Here is a 22,326-nt window from a genome sequence, read left to right on the forward strand (position 1 = left end):
ACCTCCCTTAATTAAGCTGCAGTACACCTTCCACTCTATATGTGTTTATACAACACTCTGCATTTAATCATTGTGTGCCTTTTGGCCTTACTCCCTCCCCTCACCCCAACCAGTCGCTGCTCCTGCCTGAGGCTTCTTCCCGTTAAAAGGGACTTTTTCCTTCCAACTGTCGTAAAGTGCTTGGTCATAGGAGGTTGTTTGTTTGTTGGGGTTTTCTCTCTATTATTATAGGGTCTATTAGATGCATTGAGGCCAATACTGTAGTACTGTTGTGATCTGACACTATAGAAATAAAAAAGGAATTGACCCATATTTACTTTATTCTCCTGTTTTAACTTTAAGTAAGAGAATGATAAAGCTCAAGAAAATGCACTTATTTACATGTAAGTCCTTATTTGCAAATGCAAATTTGAAAATGCTTAAGATTACGAGAATCTCCAAAGTGTTTCTAGTGTGTTGTTATTCTGCCTTTCTTTCATCTTGTCATTTCCCTGTGTATAAACAATTAAAGACCAAAGTGAGTTTATGAACCCCTTTTAAACTAGAGGTACATGTTTAATTGAACTTAATCTTCTGTTTTAACTTTCAGCAAGAGGATGATCAAGCTTAAGATAATACTTTTATTTACATGCAAGTCCTTATTTGCAAATGCAAAAGTTTAATATTTAGATTTATTGCAAGTGACTATTAAGATTACTTGATTGTCAAAAGTGTTTTTATTGTTATTCTGCTTTTTTCCCCCCATGTCGTTACTCTTCAGTGTGCAAAGTCAAGCTGAGTTCTTGAAACCACTTTAGAGGCTGATGTATATATACATCAGCCTCTAAAGTGGTCTAACCACACTTGGATATGCATTTTCATACATGTAAAAAGGACCACGCACACACACACACGCACACACAGGTGACTGCCTCCATCTAGTGGTGAATAATGAAACACCGGTGTAGAAAATCATAACAGTCTTTTTTTCTCTTCTTTACTACTGTCACAAAACCCTGCACGTTCATTATATTTCAGTATGACAAAAATTAATTTCTAAGCCAAAATTATGCAGCAGCTCAGAACAACCTCCATAATATTTTTCACTTAATTTTTATTCTGAGGATCATCAATACCTGCATTACACACTGTGAGAAGAATTTAGATTTCAGTCAGATCTGAGAAAAGCCACACAAACAGTGCATGGGATTAATGAGTATAGTGATGAGTTTACACTATACTGTGGTCAAATCTTCTCTTTGGTCCTCTTTTAGAGTAATTTGCTGTTCTCCACACATGTGTCTGCCAGAGGAAGAAAGAGATGTGTGAACCTGGTTAGAGATACACTGAAATCCAAACAGTCTAACTTCTAATTTCGACCAGACAACTTACATACTGTTTAGCTGTTTTGTTTTTATATCTTAAAGAAAACAGGACCTGATATTACGAGATTATTTATGTTTTTTTCTCTTAAAATAGGTTGTAAAACCGTAAAAAGTCCCCTCTCCCTGGCCTCAAGGATTAATCATCACTTGTTAATGTCAGATAGGATATTTGTGCATTCTTAACAGATCTGTAGCTCAAAATGAAGATTAGACACTGAATTAATCAAAACATAAAACTGGTCCAAAGACATGCAGCTTGTGGGGATAGGTTAATTGGATAATCCAAATTGCCACTAGGTGTGAATGTGCGAGTGAATGTGAGTGTGAATAGTGTCTGTCCCTGTGTGTTAGCCCTGCGACAGACTGGCGACCTGTCCAGGGTGTACCCTGCCTCTCGCACTATGACAGCTGGGATAGACTCCAGCGCCCCCCGCGACCCTGAAAAGGATAAGCGGAAGCGAATGGATGGATGGATAAAACTGGCCATGAAATTCTTCTAGTTTCCGAACATTTCTCTCTTTAACATATGGATGAAATAAAACATAACCATATATGGGTCACTGGTGACATGGTGTTCACTGTAAGTACGTTATTCAGGATCTGTACCTTCCTTTTGTTGATTTCCATTTTTTTTAAATCAAACCAAAAGGAAATGCACTGATGGACTAACAACAATAAGACTTATTTAAGTTTATTCATATTCTACATAATATCTTTTGAAAATTAAACACATCGACTATTCTTTGTCATTAAGCATTGCCAGATTTTTCATAGCTTTACAAATTGAACGCTGTTGCTTCTCACAGCAAATAACCAAACTCAATAAGTTATTAATTACTACATTATTAATTATTACATTAATTGTGTTGTATGTGCAATATGCACATGGGGCTAATAATTAACATGTTATATAATATGTTATACCTTGCATAGGAAATGTCAGTGAGGCTGTAGTTGTACCAGTGTTGTTACTTATGGTATCTAGTTTGAAAAGAGCAGAAAAAGAATGACAAGAAAAAATTAGAAAACTCAAAATTCCAAATATCATATCTGAACCTTAATAATTCCCAGTGTGCAATAAGTTCATGTTACTCACAAATGGAATTGTAATTAAATAAAATAATAATAAATATTTTAATCTGTGAAAAAAAAAGTTTTGTATCAAACCAAAAGTAAAAGAACTGATGCACTTGGTATGAATAAGACTTATATAAAACCAGAAGCTGCAGGTGGCCTGTTACCAGTCCTCAGTGGAGGGAGGGCTCTCCTACTGTCCAGGTGTTTGGGACACAGGAGCCTCAACTGAGAACAGGAAGGATACACAGAGGGTAATTGCAGAGCCCAAAAGATCATTGGCTGCCACCTCTGTTCGCCATCATCAGATGACACAGTTTTTTCAGGCTCCTCAAATCTAGCACGCCTTCTCTTTGACATGAAAAGACCGTGATTGAGCAAATCAACGAGGCCTGGAAAGCTGGTGGAGTCTGCTGCTCTGTTTTTTTGTGTAGTACTCATAACAGAGTGCAACAACCCCCCCAGAAGAAAGGCGGCTCAAAGCTGCTCATGCCAGGTTTGGAGTAGGTTAGATACCATTTGCCTTTGCCCTTTTTAAAATGTCATCTTTATCCTTACTGGCTTGAATTAAGCGTTTCTTATAAACTTGTCCAAGAGTGTCGGCCACGTAAGAGTTAATTGGAGCTCTTGCAACCACTGTCTTGACCCATTTTTCAGCTAGTCTTAAATTCTTGGTTTTTGTGCAATATAGACGAGAAATTTTTGGGGGGGGAACAAGAATTTCTTGGAATTTGTATGTTGCAGATTTCAATACAGAGACAGCACGGTGAAGCTTTTCTTTTTCCAAAATGTCTGTTATCAATCCTGAAAACTTTTTTTGTTTGTTTTTCCCATTTCTCTCTTTTGTTAACAAATCTTTAATTAATTGTTTATACACATGGTTCAGTTTGAGCAACACAAACTGAATCCATTAATTTCTTCACAGTTTTACTTCAGTTAAACCCAAAGTCATTGAGTTTCTCCACAGCTTCCCGTGCTATCTCCTGGTCCATTGAAACACCTTATTAATGAAGGAGATAAAAGGCTTCATTCGTTCTTCAAATGGGGGTCCTCCATGGATTGGATCAGGTGGTCTAAGGATTTGTTGACACTGTTGCATCGGGAGGTGAAACTCAGGTACGTAAGCATTAATCAGTGCCAAGAAAGAGAACAGCTCCCTGGTTCTGGACACAGTAGGATTATCTGTGATGTCAGTCTCCAAAACTCCTGCTACATTTTCATTTTGTTCCATGGCTTTAAGCTTAGACTTCAGAATGAAGAGGAACGTTTTGTGTCTTTCTTTAAATCCCACTGGACTAGTTTCTGAAGCAGAAACAGATACCTGAAGAGATGTGGATTAGACAGATAAACATAACATCATTACACTATCATGCATAGTGTTCACCCCATACTGCCTTCTTAGTTTATGCTTTCTGACATGAAGACTAACAAAACTAGATGCTGCATCTCTCCCAAAACACAACAAAAAACAAATCAAAACAAAAACACTAACCATAGTTGCAGCACAGATGTTATAATTTGCTATAACATTTTTGACAGATCAGCTAATGTACAGGTAAACCCTTTGAATCAAAACCTCATTCTTCATTGTGCTTTTTTTCACATAGCTCAGTCTGATGTCAGTGAGAGTGGATATGCTTGATATGGTCAAGTCAGGTGCACAGCCTACCTGCCGGGGTGCTTTTTCGCTACCTACATTTAGGGCACACTGCCCTCGAGTGCTGGTTGGTTGCAATACCTGTACCTATCCAGCTGGCTTGCTCCAGTTTCCATAGGGAGCTGTGCAGGATATTCCTCTTCTTCTGAGGGCCCACGATCAATATTTTAACAACCATAACCAGTACTGGCCACTGTTTACTTGCATGGTGCAAGTTCAGCAGTCCGTGTATTTTGTTTTAAGTGTATGTGTGCATGCGCGTTTGTGGTTTCTTGTTTTATTAAAATGTACACTTTCTCAAGACTGTGAGCCACGAGCTTGGTGCTTGGTGTCCTTGTAGAGTTTTTCATTGACTTTTAACATGTTTTTAACTTGAGAGACAGATTTTGTTTTTAAAACAGCAAACTAAAGACACACCAGTAGCCGTCGGACCTTCAGTGGTGGGTCACTCTTTTAACACTTAATATGACTACTTCATGTTATGGATGCACAGTGTGAGCATTCAGGTCGCATCAGAGCATTGGGCCGTATGGTGTGAGTACCTGCATCATGACCTACAAACTTCTAACCTCTGCAATTCAATTGTACAGTTTGAGCAGGAGCTGAATCACACACAAAAAATGACACAGTGCATGCCAGCTTAACTCCTGTCCATTGTACAGTTTTATGTAATCCAAGACAGGTTGTGCCACAGTTAGCTTTATTGTTTGATTCTTTGTGTTATTTTGACCAACACAAAGACATACGAATATTGGAGCATCCTTGAATCTCTACAATCTTTTCTGGTTTTTAAGATTTTGTATTTCCTTGGAATGGAATTCCCCTAGATAGCGTTGTCATTTTATTTTTATTATAACCCCTTTTGATTGCTTTGTCACATCTGGACATTAAATTATCAAATCACCAAATAGATTTATGATTTATTACAGCTTGGATTGTTAGGTTCTTAACTTACAAATTTTAAATAAAGAGAAAATTTAACTGTTTTTCTGTCTTTCAAAAACACAAGAGATATTTTAGCTTACTCACCTTTTAGGAGACCTGTTAGAGCGGCAGCAGGTGTGTGATGACAGGAGAGTCTCAGCCACGCCTGCTGCATACTGCACATTCCTGTGTCTTTGGTATTATGTAATATGTTCCATTGTGCTGAGCGTGATGTCATCTCTTCCTGGGGATCAAGCATGTTAGTGAGACAATTGTATTAATCTTTGTGCATTAGTAAAATACCTTCAATCATAGCTTCGTTCATTTCAGCAGAAATGAAAATGAAATGAAAAGTACTGCTTTCCTGTATATAGTCAGTTTACCAGAAATTTGTCTTAATGGTTTCTAATTACAGTGATATCATGCAGTATAATTAAGCTGTTGGTTTTATTATCAAATCATTAAGATCCAATACCAGCGTCTCTTAAACGGAGAAGAATGGACTGCACGGCAAATCACTAAAATTAATAAAGTTCATCCGCTGAAAGGTCCTCACAATGATCAGAATCGACTGATTTCTGTGATTTATTTATTGTAATAACGTTAGTATATTCATTTGAACAAAACAGAATATTTAACAGGTCAAATTGATATCATTCAACAGATCTAGTAAACCCGTAGTTCAAAATTAATTAGGGCCCAAGCACTGAAGTGCAAAGGCCCTATTGGTTCCGTTTATTATTTTTCAGTGAAATTAATGGCCTTTAACATGTTGAACTCATTAAATTTTGTACACGTATCAGGTCTGGTGAAAAATTACATATTTTAATGGTTCACATATGGGCGGTGCAAATTTGCTCTAGAACACCACCTATGCATTGTTTAATGAAGTCCTACAAACACATAGTTTGAGTCACATAGATTAGATTTGGTAAACATGTGTAACATGGCGAGACAAACAAAAGTCAGTAGACCGATTGATGCAAACCCAACAGGAAGTCCACCGTTTTGAATTGAAAGTGACATTTTGGTGCTAATTTTGCCATTTCCAGGCCCTAAACTTGTGCGAGCTCCTCCTAGGGATTTGATCAGATCACCTTCATATTTGGTCAGTGTCAACTACACCGCTGAGTTTTTGTCATAGGGTGTGGACATGGTGCCACAGCAAATTTCAATCATTCACCATGAAAATCTTAATTGCTCTCCCTTCCTACATGCATCATTCCTACGTTGATCGTGGCTCAAGAGTTGGGTGTTCACCTGGTAATTAGAAGGTTGCCGGTTCGAGCCCCGGCTTGGTCTCGATCGTTGTGTCCTTGGGCAAGACACTTCACCCGTTGCCTACTGGTGGTGGTCAGAGGACCTGGTGGCGCCAGTGTCTGGCAGCCTCGCCTCTGTCAGTGCGCCCCAGGGTGTAGCTTGCCATCACCAGTGTGTGAATGGGGGGATGACTGGTTGTGTAAAGCGCTTTGGGGTCCTTAGGGACTAGTAAAGCGCCATACAAATACAGGCCATTTACCATTTTACATTCTTCAAGCTGGACCAAACTTCTCACATGTGATAAGGCTCCCTTGCTGAACATATTTAACTGCTATATTTAACATCAGCAACAGCGCCAACTAGTGGGAACAGAAAATGTCATGTTTTACACTTCTGGTATAGCATAGAGGTGGATGACCCAAGCCACCTTTCGTCAAAAGGCGTGACACGTTTGGAAAGATTGATATTTGTAATCAATGGTTAGAGTCCCACCCAGTGGGAAGAGAAATAAAATCTATCAGTGTGACACCAGATCGGACTTGCTGGGTGTAGGTGTTGGGAGCAGGGGCAGATCTAGAAGAGTGGCATGGAGTGGCAAGTGCCACCCTAAAATGATCCTTTGCCACCCCAAGTGCCACCCCTGTTTTGCATATGACAATGTTGTTTATTAAAATAAGATAGCATTAACAGTTTGAGCGTAGTTACAGTCAACATTGAATATAAATGCTAAAACTGAATATATTGCATAGTGTCCTGGATTTTGCCACCCTCATGCCACTCTAAGAAAATTTCTCTAGATCCCCCCCTGGTTGGGAGTAGCTTAACACGCCCTCTCAACACTGCTTGCAGCTTTCATTGTTTAATTGTTGTTGCATTCCATGTTTAGAGAATAAAGGCTTGTTTTCACGTTCACTTTTGCGTCTGTGTAAGTTTCGCTTCTGAGTCCTTCTGTCTTCACGGCCTCAGCCATGACAGTCCCACATCTTTGAAATGATTTTGCTAATCGTCTTTCTTAAAGACATGAGAGAAGATCATGAACCCTAAATTGTCCTCTAATTATAGAATGACTCATAACAGGGTTCAACAACCATTCTGCAACAGCCCACACTATGTAACAGCGATCCCGAGCGGCGCAATCACAAACAAATCGCGCAGTACGTATAAAATACAGATTTCCCAGGCACAGTGAAGGCAGCATTTTCCCCGCATCAACCTGCTCGGTCTCAGTCCGCCAGCTGTCCGTTTGTCTTCCGCACAGGTTTGTGTCAACTCGTCCTTTTGTGTCACATCCAGAAAACTCCAGATGGGAATCTAAATGCCGGCTGTCTGGAATATTTCCCCGCGGACTAACCTGGACTGTGTGCGGACACAGAGGGAACAAGGGGGGAAAAGCGGCAGCGCTAACGGGCGGTAATGTTAATACGTTAGCCACGGCAGGTGCACCACGGCCACGACTGACAGGCTGTCAAACCGCAAAAATCACCGTTTCATCTCTTCACAAAGCTACCTTGGATACTCTGTCGAGGTAAGGGGACTTTAATGTCTGTTTGTGCCGTTTTTTGTTTTGTTTTTTAACCTATTCCCCGGCATCTCGACGGGGAGCGGGAGATTAGTGTAGCCAAGTTAGCTAATTGTCGGTTTAACACTTTAACGGACAGAGGCGATCGCAGGTTTTTAAATCCGTGACACATTAAAGGCCCTCTGTTTTAATCAAGGGCTGGACGCTTTCATGGCAGCTTTCCAGGCCTGTGTGTGTGACGGGTGCGACACTGGAAACCAGTGCTGACCACTGGGAACTGCACTTTTTTTTGTGTGTCATGTAAACAGCAGACTGATTTTGTTAAACGTGTTCAATAAACAGAGGAAGACGGGACAAGTGACTTTGCCCTGTGGTCTCGACAAGCAGGAAGTTTTACTTTCAATTCCAGGCTTTATTATGCAGCATGTACAATTAGGAGGAAGCGAAAATGATCACGTGACACTCTCAAGCGTACTTAAAACAATAACATAAATATTTAAGAACGTTGCAAGTGTTTATAACACCTGCTCTCCGTGGAAGTGCTCAACTTTGTTTGTTTTGGCGGTGTTTTTTTTTTTTTGTTGTTGTTTTATCAGTGAAAGCCAGATCTGCTCAAGTTTGCCATCACGAGAAAAGGAAAAGTTAGCACATTTTGACATTTGAGTCTCAAAGAATAATTAATACTCGTGATTTCTTTTTTTTCTGACTGTAAATGACTGGCAGCACATTGAAATTATGCAAACCAGCTGCAAAAAACTGCATTTGCCTGGTTTATTTGTTATGAAAAGCATAACAAGTAAACTGTTTTTCTCTAGGCCTTGTATGTTTATTTTTGTGTTTTTAAGCTATTAATTTGACAGAATAATATTTGAAGACATTCATTAGCAATAAACTTAAACTTGTTTCTTCTGTTTTCAGCAGCCTGCAGAAAATTAAACCACACTTTAGGAAACGCGTGGAGTCCTTTTTTCCTCCTGTTTCTTTTCCTTTTACTCTCTCCTATCCCGACCACCTCACCCTCTGTTTCCACGTCTGTCCCCCCCTCATCATTGCATCTTTTTCCTATTTTGGGAAACGTCCATCTGTCTCCGGCTCATTTCCCCTGCCCTCACATCCAGTGACATGGCCTCGGCTGAGTCACCGCAGTCCAGTGTCCTTCAGGATGAGCTCACCTGTCCGGTGTGCTTGGACTTGTACCGGGACCCTCACTTGCTTCCTTGCGGGCACAACTTCTGCAAGACTTGCCTCGATCGCCTGAAGCGGCAGGCAGAGCGGAGTCACTTCCGCTGTCCAGAATGCCGTAACAGCCACCAGTGTAGCACCAAATTTCAGAAAAACTTTAAACTTGCCAATATCGCCGATGACTACCGTCACAGGCGCAGGGTTCGCGCCATGCCTCCCACAGCTTTAAAATCAAGGGATCTGCCGTCGTCCTCTCTCGTGCTACAACCTTGCAGGAATGGGATCGCTGTGCCATGTGACTACTGCCCTTCAGGCTCTGCCGAGGCACCGGCTGCCAGTGCTGCTGTGGACTGCTCTTCTGCTGCTTCTGTTTCTCAACAAGGGGGTGATAGCGAGGGAGCAGCAGCTCCTGCTGCTGCCGCTTCGATGTTTGCAGTAAAGACCTGCTTGAAATGCGAGGTGTCGATGTGCCAAGAGCATTTAAAGCCACATCTGGAACTGCCGGCATTCCGCATGCATCCTCTCACCGAGCCGATGAATGACTTCTGGAAGAGGAAGTGCCGTGATCATGATGAGATCTACAGGTAGGGAGGAGGAGGAGATGGCCTTTTGACTTTTTCATGAAGAGTAGCTGAGTGCCTGTAAAACATTTATTTATTTACTAGTGAGGATGTCGCCCCCCCCCCAGGCTTTACTGATTTGCTCTGTTGATCAGCTTTTAGTGTTCATTTTTATCTGAGCCCTGTTATTCTTACTCCAGATATTACTGCATTGATGACAAGATATGTGTGTGCAACGCCTGTACCATAGAGGGAGGACACTCAGGACACACGATCAAGACTCTGAAAAATACAATGAAGGATTTAAAGGTACACTCTTTACCAAAATTAGAGTTTCTCCAGTCTGTAATGTTATGATGATAAAGAGGTTTTGTTTTTTTTAATGGCTAAACACTGAATATACACGCACTGGCCACTCTATTAGATACATCTGTTCAAATGCTTGTTAATGCAAACATAATCAGGCATTAACTCATTTAGGTAAGTAGAAATGCTGAAATTCTAATTGAGCATCAGAATGAGGAAGAGGGTACTTAAGTGATTTTGAATGGTTGTTGGCATCGCATGGTCTTGTCTGAGTATTTCAGAAACTGAGATTTTCCCACAGAACTGTCTATAGGATTTGTAGGAATGGTCTGAAAAAGACAAAATGTCCTATGAGTGGCAGCTGAGAATTTATTTAATTGTTTAAGCTGAATGAAAGAACCACAGCAGACCCGTCCACATTTTAGCGCTGTCCAGCGTATACTTTATGCCCTCAGCTGTTTCAACACTGCTTGGCTGTAGCTTTGCAGCTCCCAGTCTCACACACCACCAACAGCAACAACAACATATTGACAGGACGCACTTCTTATTTTACACTCAATCTTGGAGTCCCTTCATGTTAAACGTGAAACCGTTTTGTGCCTTCATTCGCTTTAAACTTACTCGGCTGCTCTTGTTTGCCAGGGGGTGCTGGACAAGCAGCTGTACAGGATAGAAAGGAAGTACAGCATGGCTGAGAAAAAATTCCAGGAGCAGAAGGAGAAGGAGCGGCACAGTAAAGTAAGAGGCCTCACATTTCACTATCTAAACATAACTGATACATTTTTTTTTTTTTAGTATGTTACCATTTGTCCTGGGGTTTTGTTTTTTTTTTAAACTACTATTATTTTGCACTTTTGTCTTTTCAATCCCAGTTCTGGGAGGCCTGTACCTAAACATAAATACTGACTCAGCATAAGCATGTGCCAGTACTACTTCTAGTTCTAGATGAAGCCTTTAAGAGACTTCTGTAAAGCTCATTCCTGAGGAAAGCAGGGATGATCGCACTGGTGGCTGGAATAATTATTAGTGAGGGCTGTGTGGTATCAGGACACAGGTACAGTTTTTCCAAAGCTCCTTATTTATTCAGATAAGGCTAACACAGCACCTTTTCCTTTAGCCTAAACTAGAGATGGACTGATCCGATATTCGTATCGGCATCGGTCTGATACTGACCTAAATTACTGGATCAGATATCGGAGAGAAATAAAAAAATGTTATCCGATCCATTAAATATCAAAAAAGCACCTCACAAAACTTGCAACACGGCGTAACTCTGCTCATAACTGTAGCACGTCGGAGCAGTATGCGTCATGTGATAGAGCGGCTGTGTGTTTTTGGAGCCTCGCTACCAAACCGGCATTTCATCTCCGAGGAAGTTATCCCAGAGAGAAGTAAAGCAAGTGTGTAAGTTCATCTCTTAATGTTTGTAAAGCATTCCCGCGTTAAGCTTAACAACTGATATATGGAGCGACTGCCTCTTCTCTCCCCCTCCCTCTCCTGCTGCTACTTCAATCATGAAACTGATCAGTGATCAGCTGATCAGCTTTTCTGTCGTGACTCCCGTCTCTTGTTTGTTTTTCGCCCACTTCGCGCCAGAAAGAGGAAACCAGCGGCTGAACAACAGCAGCACGTTTAAGCTTGATAAGCTGCTGTTAGAATTTATTTAATATTACTTTCTACACCAGGATCTTTTTCTATGCAGCTGACGGCTGGTAACTGTGCAGGGGCGGATCTAGCAAAGTTTAGCCAGGGGGGCCGATAGGGTATGAACAGGGAAAAGGGGGCACAAAGACATACTTTTCTTTCTTATTGTCATTTTAAATGTCGAGCTTTTAATAAATAATTATTTGAATCTTACACCCAAAGTTTTAATCTGATGTAAAATGTATAGAAGTCCATTACTGTATATAGTAACTGTTAAGTCTAATATACCCTAGTAAGCTATAGTACTTTTTTCCTTTGGAAAGGTACCATCTGTTAAAGAAAAATGTTTAATCTATTTAATTGTGGAAAAATAATTGATTTCTGTGCAATTTTTTTTTTTTTTTTTTTTTTTTTTTTTTTTTTTTCCCCTTTCCCACCCTGCATCAAATTAAAGTTGATTACGTCAATTAAGCCTCATGAGGTGGAGGGTGGTTCCCTTTTTTTGTTTTGTTTGTTTTGCTGGGAGTTTTAGAACCCTATTAGTTAGGTTGCTTAATATTTCCGCTAAGTACTCTGTAAAATACCAGAATAGGGAGGATGGTGTAGGTTTAAGTTTATTAGATTGATCAGTTTTTGCTCAACTATGAAATAATTTGGGTGCAGTGTATTTTTTGCATACAGGTATAACACAATAGCTTTAGTGTTTTTGTTTTAAACTTCAGTATGAACTTATACAAAATGCAGCAAGATATAAAAAAACCCAAAAAAACCCCCAGTTCTATTGATTAAAAAACACTATCGGCTTCATATCGGTATCTGCAGATATCCAAATTTATGATATCGGTATCGGACATAAAAAAAAGTGGTATCGTGCCATCTCTAGTCTAAACCACACCAAAGTTTTATGAATGTAAGGCCTCAGTCATCCCAAAACTAGATAAAGTCCACCCAGGCCTCTGAAGGTGCAGATTGACGCCTGTAGAGGTGCTGGGTCATCATGTTCTACGAAGCTCTGCTGCACGTTACTTTAGAGTTAAATGGAGCCAGAGACCTCTAAACAGAAGAAACCGTTACAGCTCACAGGATGTTCATGAAAACCACTTTGAAGTTTGAAGTTTGCAGTTTCATTTGTTTTAGTGTTTTGTATATTCCATGCAGTGATTGGGGAGGGGAACCTTTTCAGCACCATGGAGAGCAATCTGGAGACTTTTTCAACATTCATGCCCATGATGACTGTATAACCACAACTGTACAGTACTGTGGCAAGAGGCTCAGCCACTGTCAGTTCTCCTCTGCATAGAACAGCTTGTTCAGCTTTGTAAACAGGGCGCTCAGGGCACGCGCTTTTTAAAAGTCCTTCTCACTGTGTACGTCCTCCTTGTATGACTTCCCCTTCTGCTACAGGTGTGCCTCTTGCCTCACCTGATACTGCGCTCTGAATCAACCAGCTCCACCTTTCCCATCAGCAGTCAGGCAAAGCGCACAGCTCAGCACCACCACTGTTTAACAATTTACTAACACAAAATTTGAATCCTAAAAAAGAAGTAATATGGCCAAAGTTGAGAACTTGAATGGGTTTAAAAAAAATATAAAAATTATAATTATAAATAAGCTTAATATGGTAAGGAGTATAATAAGGAGGGGTTTTTGTTTCTTTTCTTCTGCTCCCTTAATCACTTAGGCTTGCTGATTGATTTATTTTTAGTACCCAGGATGCCTTTGCTATGGGCACTTGTTTCTGCTTCAAAAAAACAAAGTCAGGCAATGCTCTGACTCAAGCTTGAGTAACTCTAAATTTCAAGATGCCTAAATAAAACTTTTGAGTTATTAATTTGAAATTTTAACATTGTAACACAAAATTTGGATTTACAGATCCTGGGAAAAAAAAATCTGTGGCAGAAATGAGCTTCCATACCTTCCCGACGCAACCCCAAAGGGGACGGTCTCATCTGGTTAGGTTAGGTGAATGTGTAAAGCACTAGACCGTTTACACATCACTTATTCATGTTGAGTAAATTAAATTCTTGCACTTTTGCACCATCATCCAGCTGATTGACTTTTTCTTCTTTCCGTCGCTTCCCTCGTTAGAAGTTTATGGACGACACCGAGCTGTGCTTGAACCGACTGGGAGACGAGATGAAGACCAAAGTGCAGAGCTTCATCGGCAGATTGCGAGACTGTGCACGCGCTCACTGTGACATCAACAGCCCGACCATTCAGATGAACATCATCAAGATCACCAAGGACCAGGCGCGCTTACAGGAAGTCCGCTGCGGCATCGAAGGTCTCATGCTCGAGAGCGACCCTTTCCGCTTCATCGAGGTGAGACTCTAACGCGTCACTGTCAAACTGCGGCCGCGATTTTACTCTTAAAGCACGGAACATTTTCTTGTGACATTATTGAACTGATCCAAAAGAAAGTTTATCCTGCTGAAGTTAAAAGCTGTAAAAATACCAACAGAATGCTGTCATCAAACTCTCAGACTATCCTGCTAGGATGATGTAAATGTGATGGTTTATATTCCAGGGCTGCCCACCAAAGTACAATCTGTGTGTGGAGATACGCATAGATTTGTTTTAATAATTGATTTATTTGTGTTGATGTCTGTTTTGTTTTTTTCAGGCATACAGGACAAAAGGAAAATAGTAAGTTTTTTTTTGTTTTTTTTTTTAATTTCTCAGTTCATCTTTGCTTTATTCTCACATCATACAGACAAAATAAAGTTTAAACATCCTAATATTTCTCACAGCTGAAATTATCTGTTAGCTTATTTTTTTGTGGGGAGGAAAAAATAAACACTCAGCAGCCACTTTTTTTTGAATACATCTCATTGGTGCCAGGTTCTTAACTACAGAGCGACTTGAACAGGTTGCTTGAAATGTTTGAGAGATTTTGGTCCATGTTGACATGACTGTATCACACAGTGGCTGCAGATTTGCCGGCTTTACATGCATGATGTGAATCTCCGGTTCCACCACGTCCCAACGTTGCTCTATTAGATTGAGATCTGCTGACTGTGGAGATTGTTGGAGGACAGTGAACTCACTGTCATGTTCAAGAAACCAGATTGAGATGATTCAACCTTTGTGACATGTATGTTGCTGCCATGTGATTGGCTAATTAGATATTTTCATTCAGCAATTCAACAGGTGTACCTAACAAAGTGGCTGCTGTGTGTGTATATCACGAAAAACCATTAGAAGCATGATATTTAAGGAGTTTTTACCAGTACATATTGTAGTTTTACTTAAACTGATTATTATAGACTGACCGAAGTGCTTAGTTATGTGTCAGCATGGTTGCAAACAATTAGCGATTTAAGACGTGTATACATGGATGAAGGAAGCAAACTGTCACTTCTTTTGTCTTTGTGCACTTTAGTTACCGCAGGCAGCTAAGGAAAAACATGTTTTACCCAGAGTATGTCGACATGGAGACTGAGGGTGTGGGAATGACGATGGAAGAGGAAATGAGAAAATTTCTGGAAGATGAGCTCCGGCCTCACATTAGCGATGCTATCAATTCCCTGTGTAAGAAATATTCAGTCATTTGCTGACACTCGTCACTGTGTCTGAAACCGCTTCACAAGCCTCTAACCCGAAAACATCTGGCAGCGTAACGATTTGTGCTGTTTCAGCTCTGCTCAAACTTCTGTTTCATTTTCTCCATCAGGCTACATTTCTGATCCTGAGGAGGAGCAGGACGAGAATGAGGAAGAGGCTCCGGAGGAGGACGAGGAGGAGGACGATGAAGATGAAGACGACCTAGATGACAGCAGCGAAGAGGAAATGAGAAGCGAGGGGGAGGAGGAGGAAGACGATGAGGAGGAAGATGGGGTGGGACCACATGATGATGATGATTACAGCCCGGAGGAGGAGGAGGAGGAGGAGGAGGATTTTGAAGAGGAAGAAGAAGAGGATGGGGATGAGGAAGAGGATGACGAAGAAAGAGGAGTTTAATAGCATTATTTTCCACCTAATGAAGCACTTTGAAGTTGATCCTCGACTGTGGACGAGTGCACAGTCACATGACAAATCGCTCGTCTTCATGTTCGCAGAATGTGAAGATTAAGACTCAAGCCCCACAATTTGCCTCTAACCCTCACACAGCATTCAGACACATGCTGGGCAGTGAAAGCCTCCAGTTCAGCTGGACTTGAAACAAATCAAGGGCTGAGAATGTGCTGAAGTGACTCTCACCCTAAACATGTGTCGCACACTGGCAAACCTAATTCAGGTGCTTTCCTTTAGAATCATTCGCTGTACATGAATGTGAATGTATAACGGCTCAGTTTGGGAAACCTTTGCACGTCTGTGACACCAGATTTTCGAGCACTTTGCCAAAAAGATTTTTTAGAAAGTGAGAATTTACTCTTTCACCTTGTTAGCTAGATTTGCTCTAGCTTGATTGAAGAACTTTCTGCAAAACGTTTGATACAACAATAGCTCCAAAGAAAGCCCTTCGATCAGAACTTCTGCTGAAGGCTCTGAGAAATCTGCTGGAACAGAACCTGTGTATGAGCTTGTGATTGTTTCAGCATTGTAAGCCAAAGAGAAAAGGTTGTGAGTGAGAGTGTGTGTGCATGCATACTTTAGGAGATGTTTGTCTGCTTGGCATGATGTTTAAAGAAATGTGCTAACAGAAGTTTACTGCAGAATGACGTTTTGCTTTTTGTGCTTTAAAAGCAGTTAATGTATTTACAAACATGTAAAAACAAAAATAATTGTTCCTATGCACAGTTCATACATTCTTCTTAAAATACCAGTTTTAGGTGATGTGTACTTTCGCACTTTACTACTGTTAATGCTGTGGTACACCTGAAACCTTTGAATGTCGACAGCTGATTTCCATTTTGATAAAATTATTTGAGGGGCCAAACTTCAGGAATTGTAAAAATTAAAAATAATAATAAAAAGCCTGGTGAATGTGCACGGTTGTCACGGTGTTGTTTATGTTGCTGGAGAAATGTGACGTAAGAGTTTATATTTTTGCTTTGTGTACAGGAAACGCATTACTGCAGTTTGATTAGGACATTTAAAGCTAACAGGCTGAAGACTTTAAACACAGGAAAATGGGCAAGAAAGAAAATAAAACAAATATCACATATCCCTAGCATCCTCCTTTTCTGTCACACCAACCTTCTGTTTGTACTCCTCCATTAAATCCATGAACCTCATCTGTGCTCTTCCTTTTTGCCTGGCAGCACCACCTTAAACATCTTTAGCTGTCCCTCCAAAATCCACATTACTATTCTTGTCCTTTCTGGTCACTCCCAGTGAAAATCTTAGCATCTCCAGCTCAGTCGCCATCTCCAAACCGCACATCTAACATCTTGTAAACCTTCCCTTTCAGTCTAGCTGCTATTCTTTCACTCAGATACTCTTCTCCACCCACTCTTCCCTGCCTGCACTGTCTTGTTCACCTCTTTGTTAACTGTCTGTTGCTTTGGTTGGCCATAGGTATTTAAATTCAGTCTCCATTGCTCTCTCTCTTCCACCTGCTCTCACTACACGTCGCAACATCATATGCAAACATAGTCCACAGACACCCCAGCCTGACCTCATCGGTCCATCGCTGCAGACTAATAATAATAAAATCTTAGTTTAGGCCTTTAAGTGGGATAGTTTAGAGACAGCTTTCAGTACAGGAGTAGCCTGTTCAACCACGCAAGTCATGGGGCGCCAATATATTTCACTACACTGTAGAGGAGAAGCAACCACCTGCTCTAGTATTTAAACTGTTGTGTATTATTGGCCTATAACATGTCAAGCTCATTCTGAGCCAGAAAGAAAATTCCTGTCACAAAGTGACTTTTGCATATCCATATTTATCTGGGTGAAAGTGTCACTGACATCAAAAGTCTCTTCTTCACGAGAGGTGGAGCCAAGAGGGAAGCATGGATTGTATTAGCATGAATCACAGTTCTACAAATACAAATACATTTTAACTGCCCCAAGGGAGTGCATTTTAATGCAGAGGACAGAGCAGCAGTGCCAGATCTAGAAAACTTTACATCATGAGGGTGTAAAAGAGGGGCAAGATGTCCAGAATGGGAAGAATGTGAAAATCCCTTATGGAGTCAACAAAATATCCACTAAAATAAAACATTTATTGTATCATTATATCTTCAAAGAAAATAAACGTTTTGGACAAACAAGCAATTAAGACAGCTGAATAAATATCAAGAAGAATATATAGAATATAAAAAAACAACATCAAGACGAGTACGAGTTGAAGTGCTTGAAAGTAGTGCAGTGGTCTTAGTTTATACTTTTAAAACAGGCCAATTCTTTATTCTACATATAGCCGCTTTGTAAATCATGTTGTCTACAGGTTATTTACCAATATAAGGAACTATATTAGGCATTAAAAAAACAGAACACACAGAAACATCTGTAATCACGTTTTGCCACGACACCCGGAACGGTTGTACTCCCGTGTTTAACCGACGGACAAAAAACAGCACGGACTTCCGGCGTCTGCACCAGTGCGTGTGGTATTGCATGTTATTCATCCTAAGCAGATGCAGTTCTGTGAGGAGTTTCGTCTGAGCATATCTGACATTAAATATCGACAGAGAGAGGCGCAGTGATGAATCCTGTCTTCCGGAAGGTGACGTCCCGCTTATTTGTTTTTTCTCTGCTACAGGTTTGCTGACTTCACAGAGGTCACAGCTGTGCTGGAGCTAAGTTAGCTTCCTGTCAGCCAGCCCCGTGTTTGTGTCGTTGTCTTTTCTGGCTCCTGTAGAGGTAACTGGAAAAACAGAGGATGTTGTAGATGGAGCTGCCAGGCAAGGAGGAAAAGAGGAAGACCGCAATGGGTGTTTATGGTTATACTGAAGGAGGATATCCAAATACTGCTGTGCTTCATAATTGCCGGGATACACTGTTAAATTTAAATGAGTGTGATAAATAGTGGATTTGACAGGTGATGTTGTCTCCAGGTGCAGGCGTCTGTCGCACAGCAGGCGCTCCTGCTGAATAAAGCGCTGACACCTTGCCGGTAAGTCTTTGCCTTGCTTTTTCGGTTGTCCCAGTTGTAGACATTATATGTTTAATTTAATTAAGCAATTAGGTTAAATTTGTCAGTTTTTAAAACAGATTGAAGCACAGACATTTACAACAAGTCTCAATTGTTAGACCGTAGAATTTGTTTTATGTTTCTAAACACATCGCGGTGAGATGATTTCTCCCCTTCTGATACTATTTATGATTAATCTGTGTTCTGTAATCTTTAAAGGGCTGCACCGTCCATCCAGCATCCTGTTTGGTGTAAGTATTTGTGTCCTGTGTATGCAAACTCAATGCAAACTGCTCGTGGTGCTGCAGAATATTTAAAGTGTTGTTTGTTCTCTTCTTAGGCACACACTCTGTAAATGAACGACAGTACAAGGGCATGCCAACCCACGGCATTGGGAGGTGGAAATATCTGTTACCTAAGCAAGCGGTAAGACTCCAAGTGGAGAATAATCACGCCCATTTCATCTTAAAGACCTCATACCACCAGAGTGTCCTCACAGAACTCTTCAGTGTCAGACTGCTGGCTTACTTGTGGTTCCCAGAGTGAATTTTAAATTGTTTGCAGGATAGAGTTAACTGAAGACACTGTCTGGCCCTTTGCTGTTTTGTTGCTTTTAGCCGAGGAAAAAGAAGGACAAGCACCAGATGAAACGGATCATGTCTGCGACAGATACAGCGTACGGCACTCTGAATGTGAACGTGTCAGGATATGACATGACTGTCGTGGAACATTACTCCCAGTACATCCATAACTTCTGCAACCGGCTTGGCATCAAAGTAGCTGACAGGTGAGGATGTTTGGATGGCAGGTCTGAGGTTTCTGATCACTGCAGGTCAGCAGGTAACATTTAACTGAGTCACTTAAGGAGCTGAGATGCAAACCATGTCAAGTTCAATAGGAACATTTCCATTTTCTGCTATAACTGCCCCCTGTTCATTAAGATTAGATGTTTGAAGTTAAACTGTTTTTATTCTTTTCCATATACGAACAACATTAAATATGATTTGGTTTATTTTATTGGTAGACCGGGTATCAAAGGTCCCCCGTCTTCTCTCTTATGTGTGGGTAATTAACAATTCACTCAGCAGATAGAAACATAGTTAGGATGAACTGCAGGTATAAGTTGTTTTTCCCTGTAAAGGATGGAATAAAAATTATTTAGATATGCGTTTCACATGAAGGGACTGACACAGTTAAACTGTCAAAGCAACAGTAAGGATGGTAGATGATCAAGTTTTAAACCTTGATATAGCAGACTTTGGTCACTAGATGGCAGCAGAGTTCCTCTGCATCTGCCAAATATATTACAGTGAGTTGTTTTGTTTTTCTTTGTAGTAGACTTAAGCTTTAATGCTCTTTAATGCTTCCCACGTACAGCTATGCTTTACCAAGAAAGAGCACAGAGGTCATGCTGATGCAGGAGCAAGGCACCAAGACGTACGTCGATGCTGTCCTCACGACTCACCACCGAGTCGTTCAGGTAAGACCTGGCTTGTTGTGTTTTTTGGGGTTTTGTTTGTGCTCAAACTGCAGGTGCTGCAGGTGTACTGAGAGGTTTTAAAGACCTAACTGTTAACGGTGTTATTACTTTTTGTCCAGCTGAGCACTCTGAACGCCGCGCTGTGTCCCGTCTTCATGGACGTCCTCTTAAAGAATCAACCAGAGGGAGTTCAGCTCTCTGTGACGGAGGTGAGTAAGCTGTTGCATGTTCATCTTTTAGTCCATAACTGTTGGAGAACATTAGAAGTGCTCACTATAACAAACCAAACTCCATCTTACTCTTAAAAGCAATGTGCATGTGTAGTTTTTGGTCATATCATAATTTTTAAAACTAATCCACTTCTCTCCCTCTGAACCTCTCAGCACACCGAAGCTGATTTCCAAGCACGGTTCAAGGCGCGTCCAGAGCTGGAGGGGCTCATCGCTCAGATGAACCAATAACTTTCCACCTCATTATGTACAAGTCTCAGTTTGATCTAATTTATTACCCATCATTCCTCAGTAGCATCCTGTATAAATGGATTATCTGAAATGGAAAAAAAACTGTGCACATTAGTCTCATTTTGTGACCTTTGGGAAATAAAACCACGCTCATTTTTCCATCTTAAAATATTTTCATATTTATTTTTCTGGTTCTTCTGCTTCATTGTAAACTTTGTTCACTTTAATACACATCATGTCACTGTACTTTTTTCAACCTTTGGACACAAAATGTAGTATTTTAAATTTCTGTGACTAAAAGTTAGAATTGTAGCAATCAGGTATTTTTTAATTTAAATATAAAAGTTCAGAATATTTTATTTGCCTGTATTCTGAGTAAACATTAACATCTGTATCCCATGTTGTAGAAAAACATAAAAGAAATTAAATTACACAGATAAAAACAAGATAAACAATTAAAAAAAAATAAAGGTAGGTTTTTTTTAAACAAGAGAAAAATATGTATTTGGTTGAGTTAAATAAAAAAAAAAAACACAACTTAAAATGTGGTTCATATTTTTACATTCCCTAAACAGTACATTGAGATCACTCAAGCTCATAGATGAGAAACCTCAGAGACTTTATCCCTTGGACTTCATAGAGCTCATCTTTGAATAATCTCTCATTTAAATTTCTCACAGCATCAAATTTCTCATTGGAGATCAAATCTTTTTCCTGGAGTTTGTCTAGAACGGCTGCTGCCCCTCTCACTGTCCATCAGAGCCGTTGAATGGCGATCCATGAAATGCTGTCCAGAAAAATAAAAAGCAAATGTAAAACATAATAAAACACAGTAAGTTGTAATGCTCTACAATATAGTTTTTCATAAATATATAGTCCTGAAAAAAGAAGCTGTTTTCAGTTATAAGGTTTTACATATCAGCACCTAATGAAAATCTCCTGGTCTTTACAAGACTGTAAAATTACTGAAACTTTAGATGAACAGCAACATGACGTCATTATTTAGTGAAAATTAAACCAAAATGCTAAATAACTAAGCACACTGCTCCCTGTGCAAGTAACAGCCAGGTGCTGATACAGAAATGCACTTGATTATTGATAATCAGCACGTGTGAGCAACCCATACGAAAGCAGTCATTCAGTAGTTCCCTAGTCTGGAGCATTCAAGTGTGTGTTAACACAATTCCAAATAGGAAAGCAATAATTTTTAAAAAGAAATTGCTGATGTTCTTCAGTCTGGGAAGAAAGATCATTCGCAAACAGAAAACATTCAAGACGGCTTCCAGTCAACACAGGAGTCACTATCCCAGTAAATTCATCCCAGTATCAGACCATGCCCTGCTCAGAGAAACTGCAAGAAACCCAAGAGCTACATCTGAGACTCTGCAGGCCTCAGCATGTTAAAGTTAATAAGAGTACAATTAGAAAAAGACTGAACAAGTTTTGAACAGGCTTTTTTTGGAAAGAGGGTAAATATCTTCTATCTAAAAAGAACAGCAGTAATGCTGCATGTGGAAAAAAAAGCAATATATTTTGGATAGGTGAGACCTAAGTAGGCATGTTTGAACAAAATACACAGCACTACCTTTGGAGAAAACCAAACAGCATATCAGCACAAACACCTCAAACCAACTGTCGAGCACGGCGGTGGAAGGGTGATGGTTTGGGCTTTGTTTTATAGCGACGGGATCAAACTGGAAATCGTGCAAAGAGACAGTGATCCAGACCACAGCGAGAACTTTACAGCAAATGGGTGAAAAAGAAAGACTGCTTTTTGTTTCTCTCAGGTTTGTTTTTAGGTTGTTTCAGAACCCAGTTTTCTTTTTAAATTATGTCTTGATAAGCAAATCATAAGATTTGAAAAAGGAATTTAC

At 40.2% G+C, this 22,326-nt stretch overlaps 2 protein-coding genes across 3 annotated transcripts; both read left to right on the forward strand.

The window, feature by feature from the left end:
• The first annotated feature begins 7,498 nt into the window (after positions 1 to 7,498).
• Positions 7,499 to 16,107, forward strand: LOC146636075 (E3 ubiquitin/ISG15 ligase TRIM25). Of its 2 annotated transcripts, none has more exons than XM_085350696.1 (8): positions 7,499 to 7,804; positions 8,717 to 9,564; positions 9,741 to 9,849; positions 10,489 to 10,584; positions 13,579 to 13,812; positions 14,114 to 14,136; positions 14,873 to 15,021; positions 15,164 to 16,107. In XM_085350696.1, exons 2-8 carry the CDS (start codon positions 8,921 to 8,923, stop codon positions 15,448 to 15,450), a joined length of 1,542 nt encoding a protein of 513 aa, XP_085206822.1. In that variant the 5' UTR covers positions 7,499 to 7,804; positions 8,717 to 8,920; the 3' UTR covers positions 15,451 to 16,107. The 2 variants fall into 2 exon arrangements, with proteins under 2 accessions (XP_085206822.1, XP_085206823.1); XM_085350697.1 differs by having other exon boundaries at positions 8,720 to 9,564.
• A 1,862-nt stretch (positions 16,108 to 17,969) lies between these two features.
• Positions 17,970 to 20,606, forward strand: mrpl48 (mitochondrial ribosomal protein L48). The gene is made up of 8 exons (XM_085349442.1): positions 17,970 to 18,103; positions 18,435 to 18,493; positions 18,731 to 18,762; positions 18,852 to 18,937; positions 19,129 to 19,298; positions 19,889 to 19,991; positions 20,111 to 20,200; positions 20,375 to 20,606. The coding sequence occupies exons 1-8, from the start codon at positions 18,083 to 18,085 to the stop codon at positions 20,450 to 20,452; spliced, it is 639 nt and encodes a 212-aa protein (XP_085205568.1). The 5' UTR covers positions 17,970 to 18,082; the 3' UTR covers positions 20,453 to 20,606.
• The last annotated feature ends 1,720 nt before the right edge of the window (positions 20,607 to 22,326 follow it).

This window comes from Diplotaxodon limnothrissa, linkage group LG3, assembly GCF_057381915.1.
Source record: "Diplotaxodon limnothrissa isolate DT_005_m linkage group LG3, D_limnothrissa_male_GT1.1, whole genome shotgun sequence".
NCBI lineage: Eukaryota > Metazoa > Chordata > Actinopteri > Cichliformes > Cichlidae > Diplotaxodon > Diplotaxodon limnothrissa.

Excerpts from the sequence above, each read along its gene's own strand:
- LOC146636075 (XM_085350696.1), top strand. The coding sequence starts at position 8,921 with ATGGCCTCGGCTGAGTCACCGCAGTCCAGTGTCCTTCAGGATGAGCTC. Across the intron at positions 9,850-10,488 it reads ATACAATGAAGGATTTAAAG|GGGGTGCTGGACAAGCAGCT; the intron begins GTACACTCTTTA and ends CTTGTTTGCCAG. Across the intron at positions 10,585-13,578 it reads AGAAGGAGCGGCACAGTAAA|AAGTTTATGGACGACACCGA; the intron begins GTAAGAGGCCTC and ends TTCCCTCGTTAG.
- mrpl48 (XM_085349442.1), top strand. The coding sequence starts at position 18,083 with ATGAATCCTGTCTTCCGGAAG. Across the intron at positions 18,763-18,851 it reads CATCCAGCATCCTGTTTGGT|GCACACACTCTGTAAATGAA; the intron begins GTAAGTATTTGT and ends TTCTCTTCTTAG. Across the intron at positions 19,299-19,888 it reads GGCATCAAAGTAGCTGACAG|CTATGCTTTACCAAGAAAGA; the intron begins GTGAGGATGTTT and ends TCCCACGTACAG.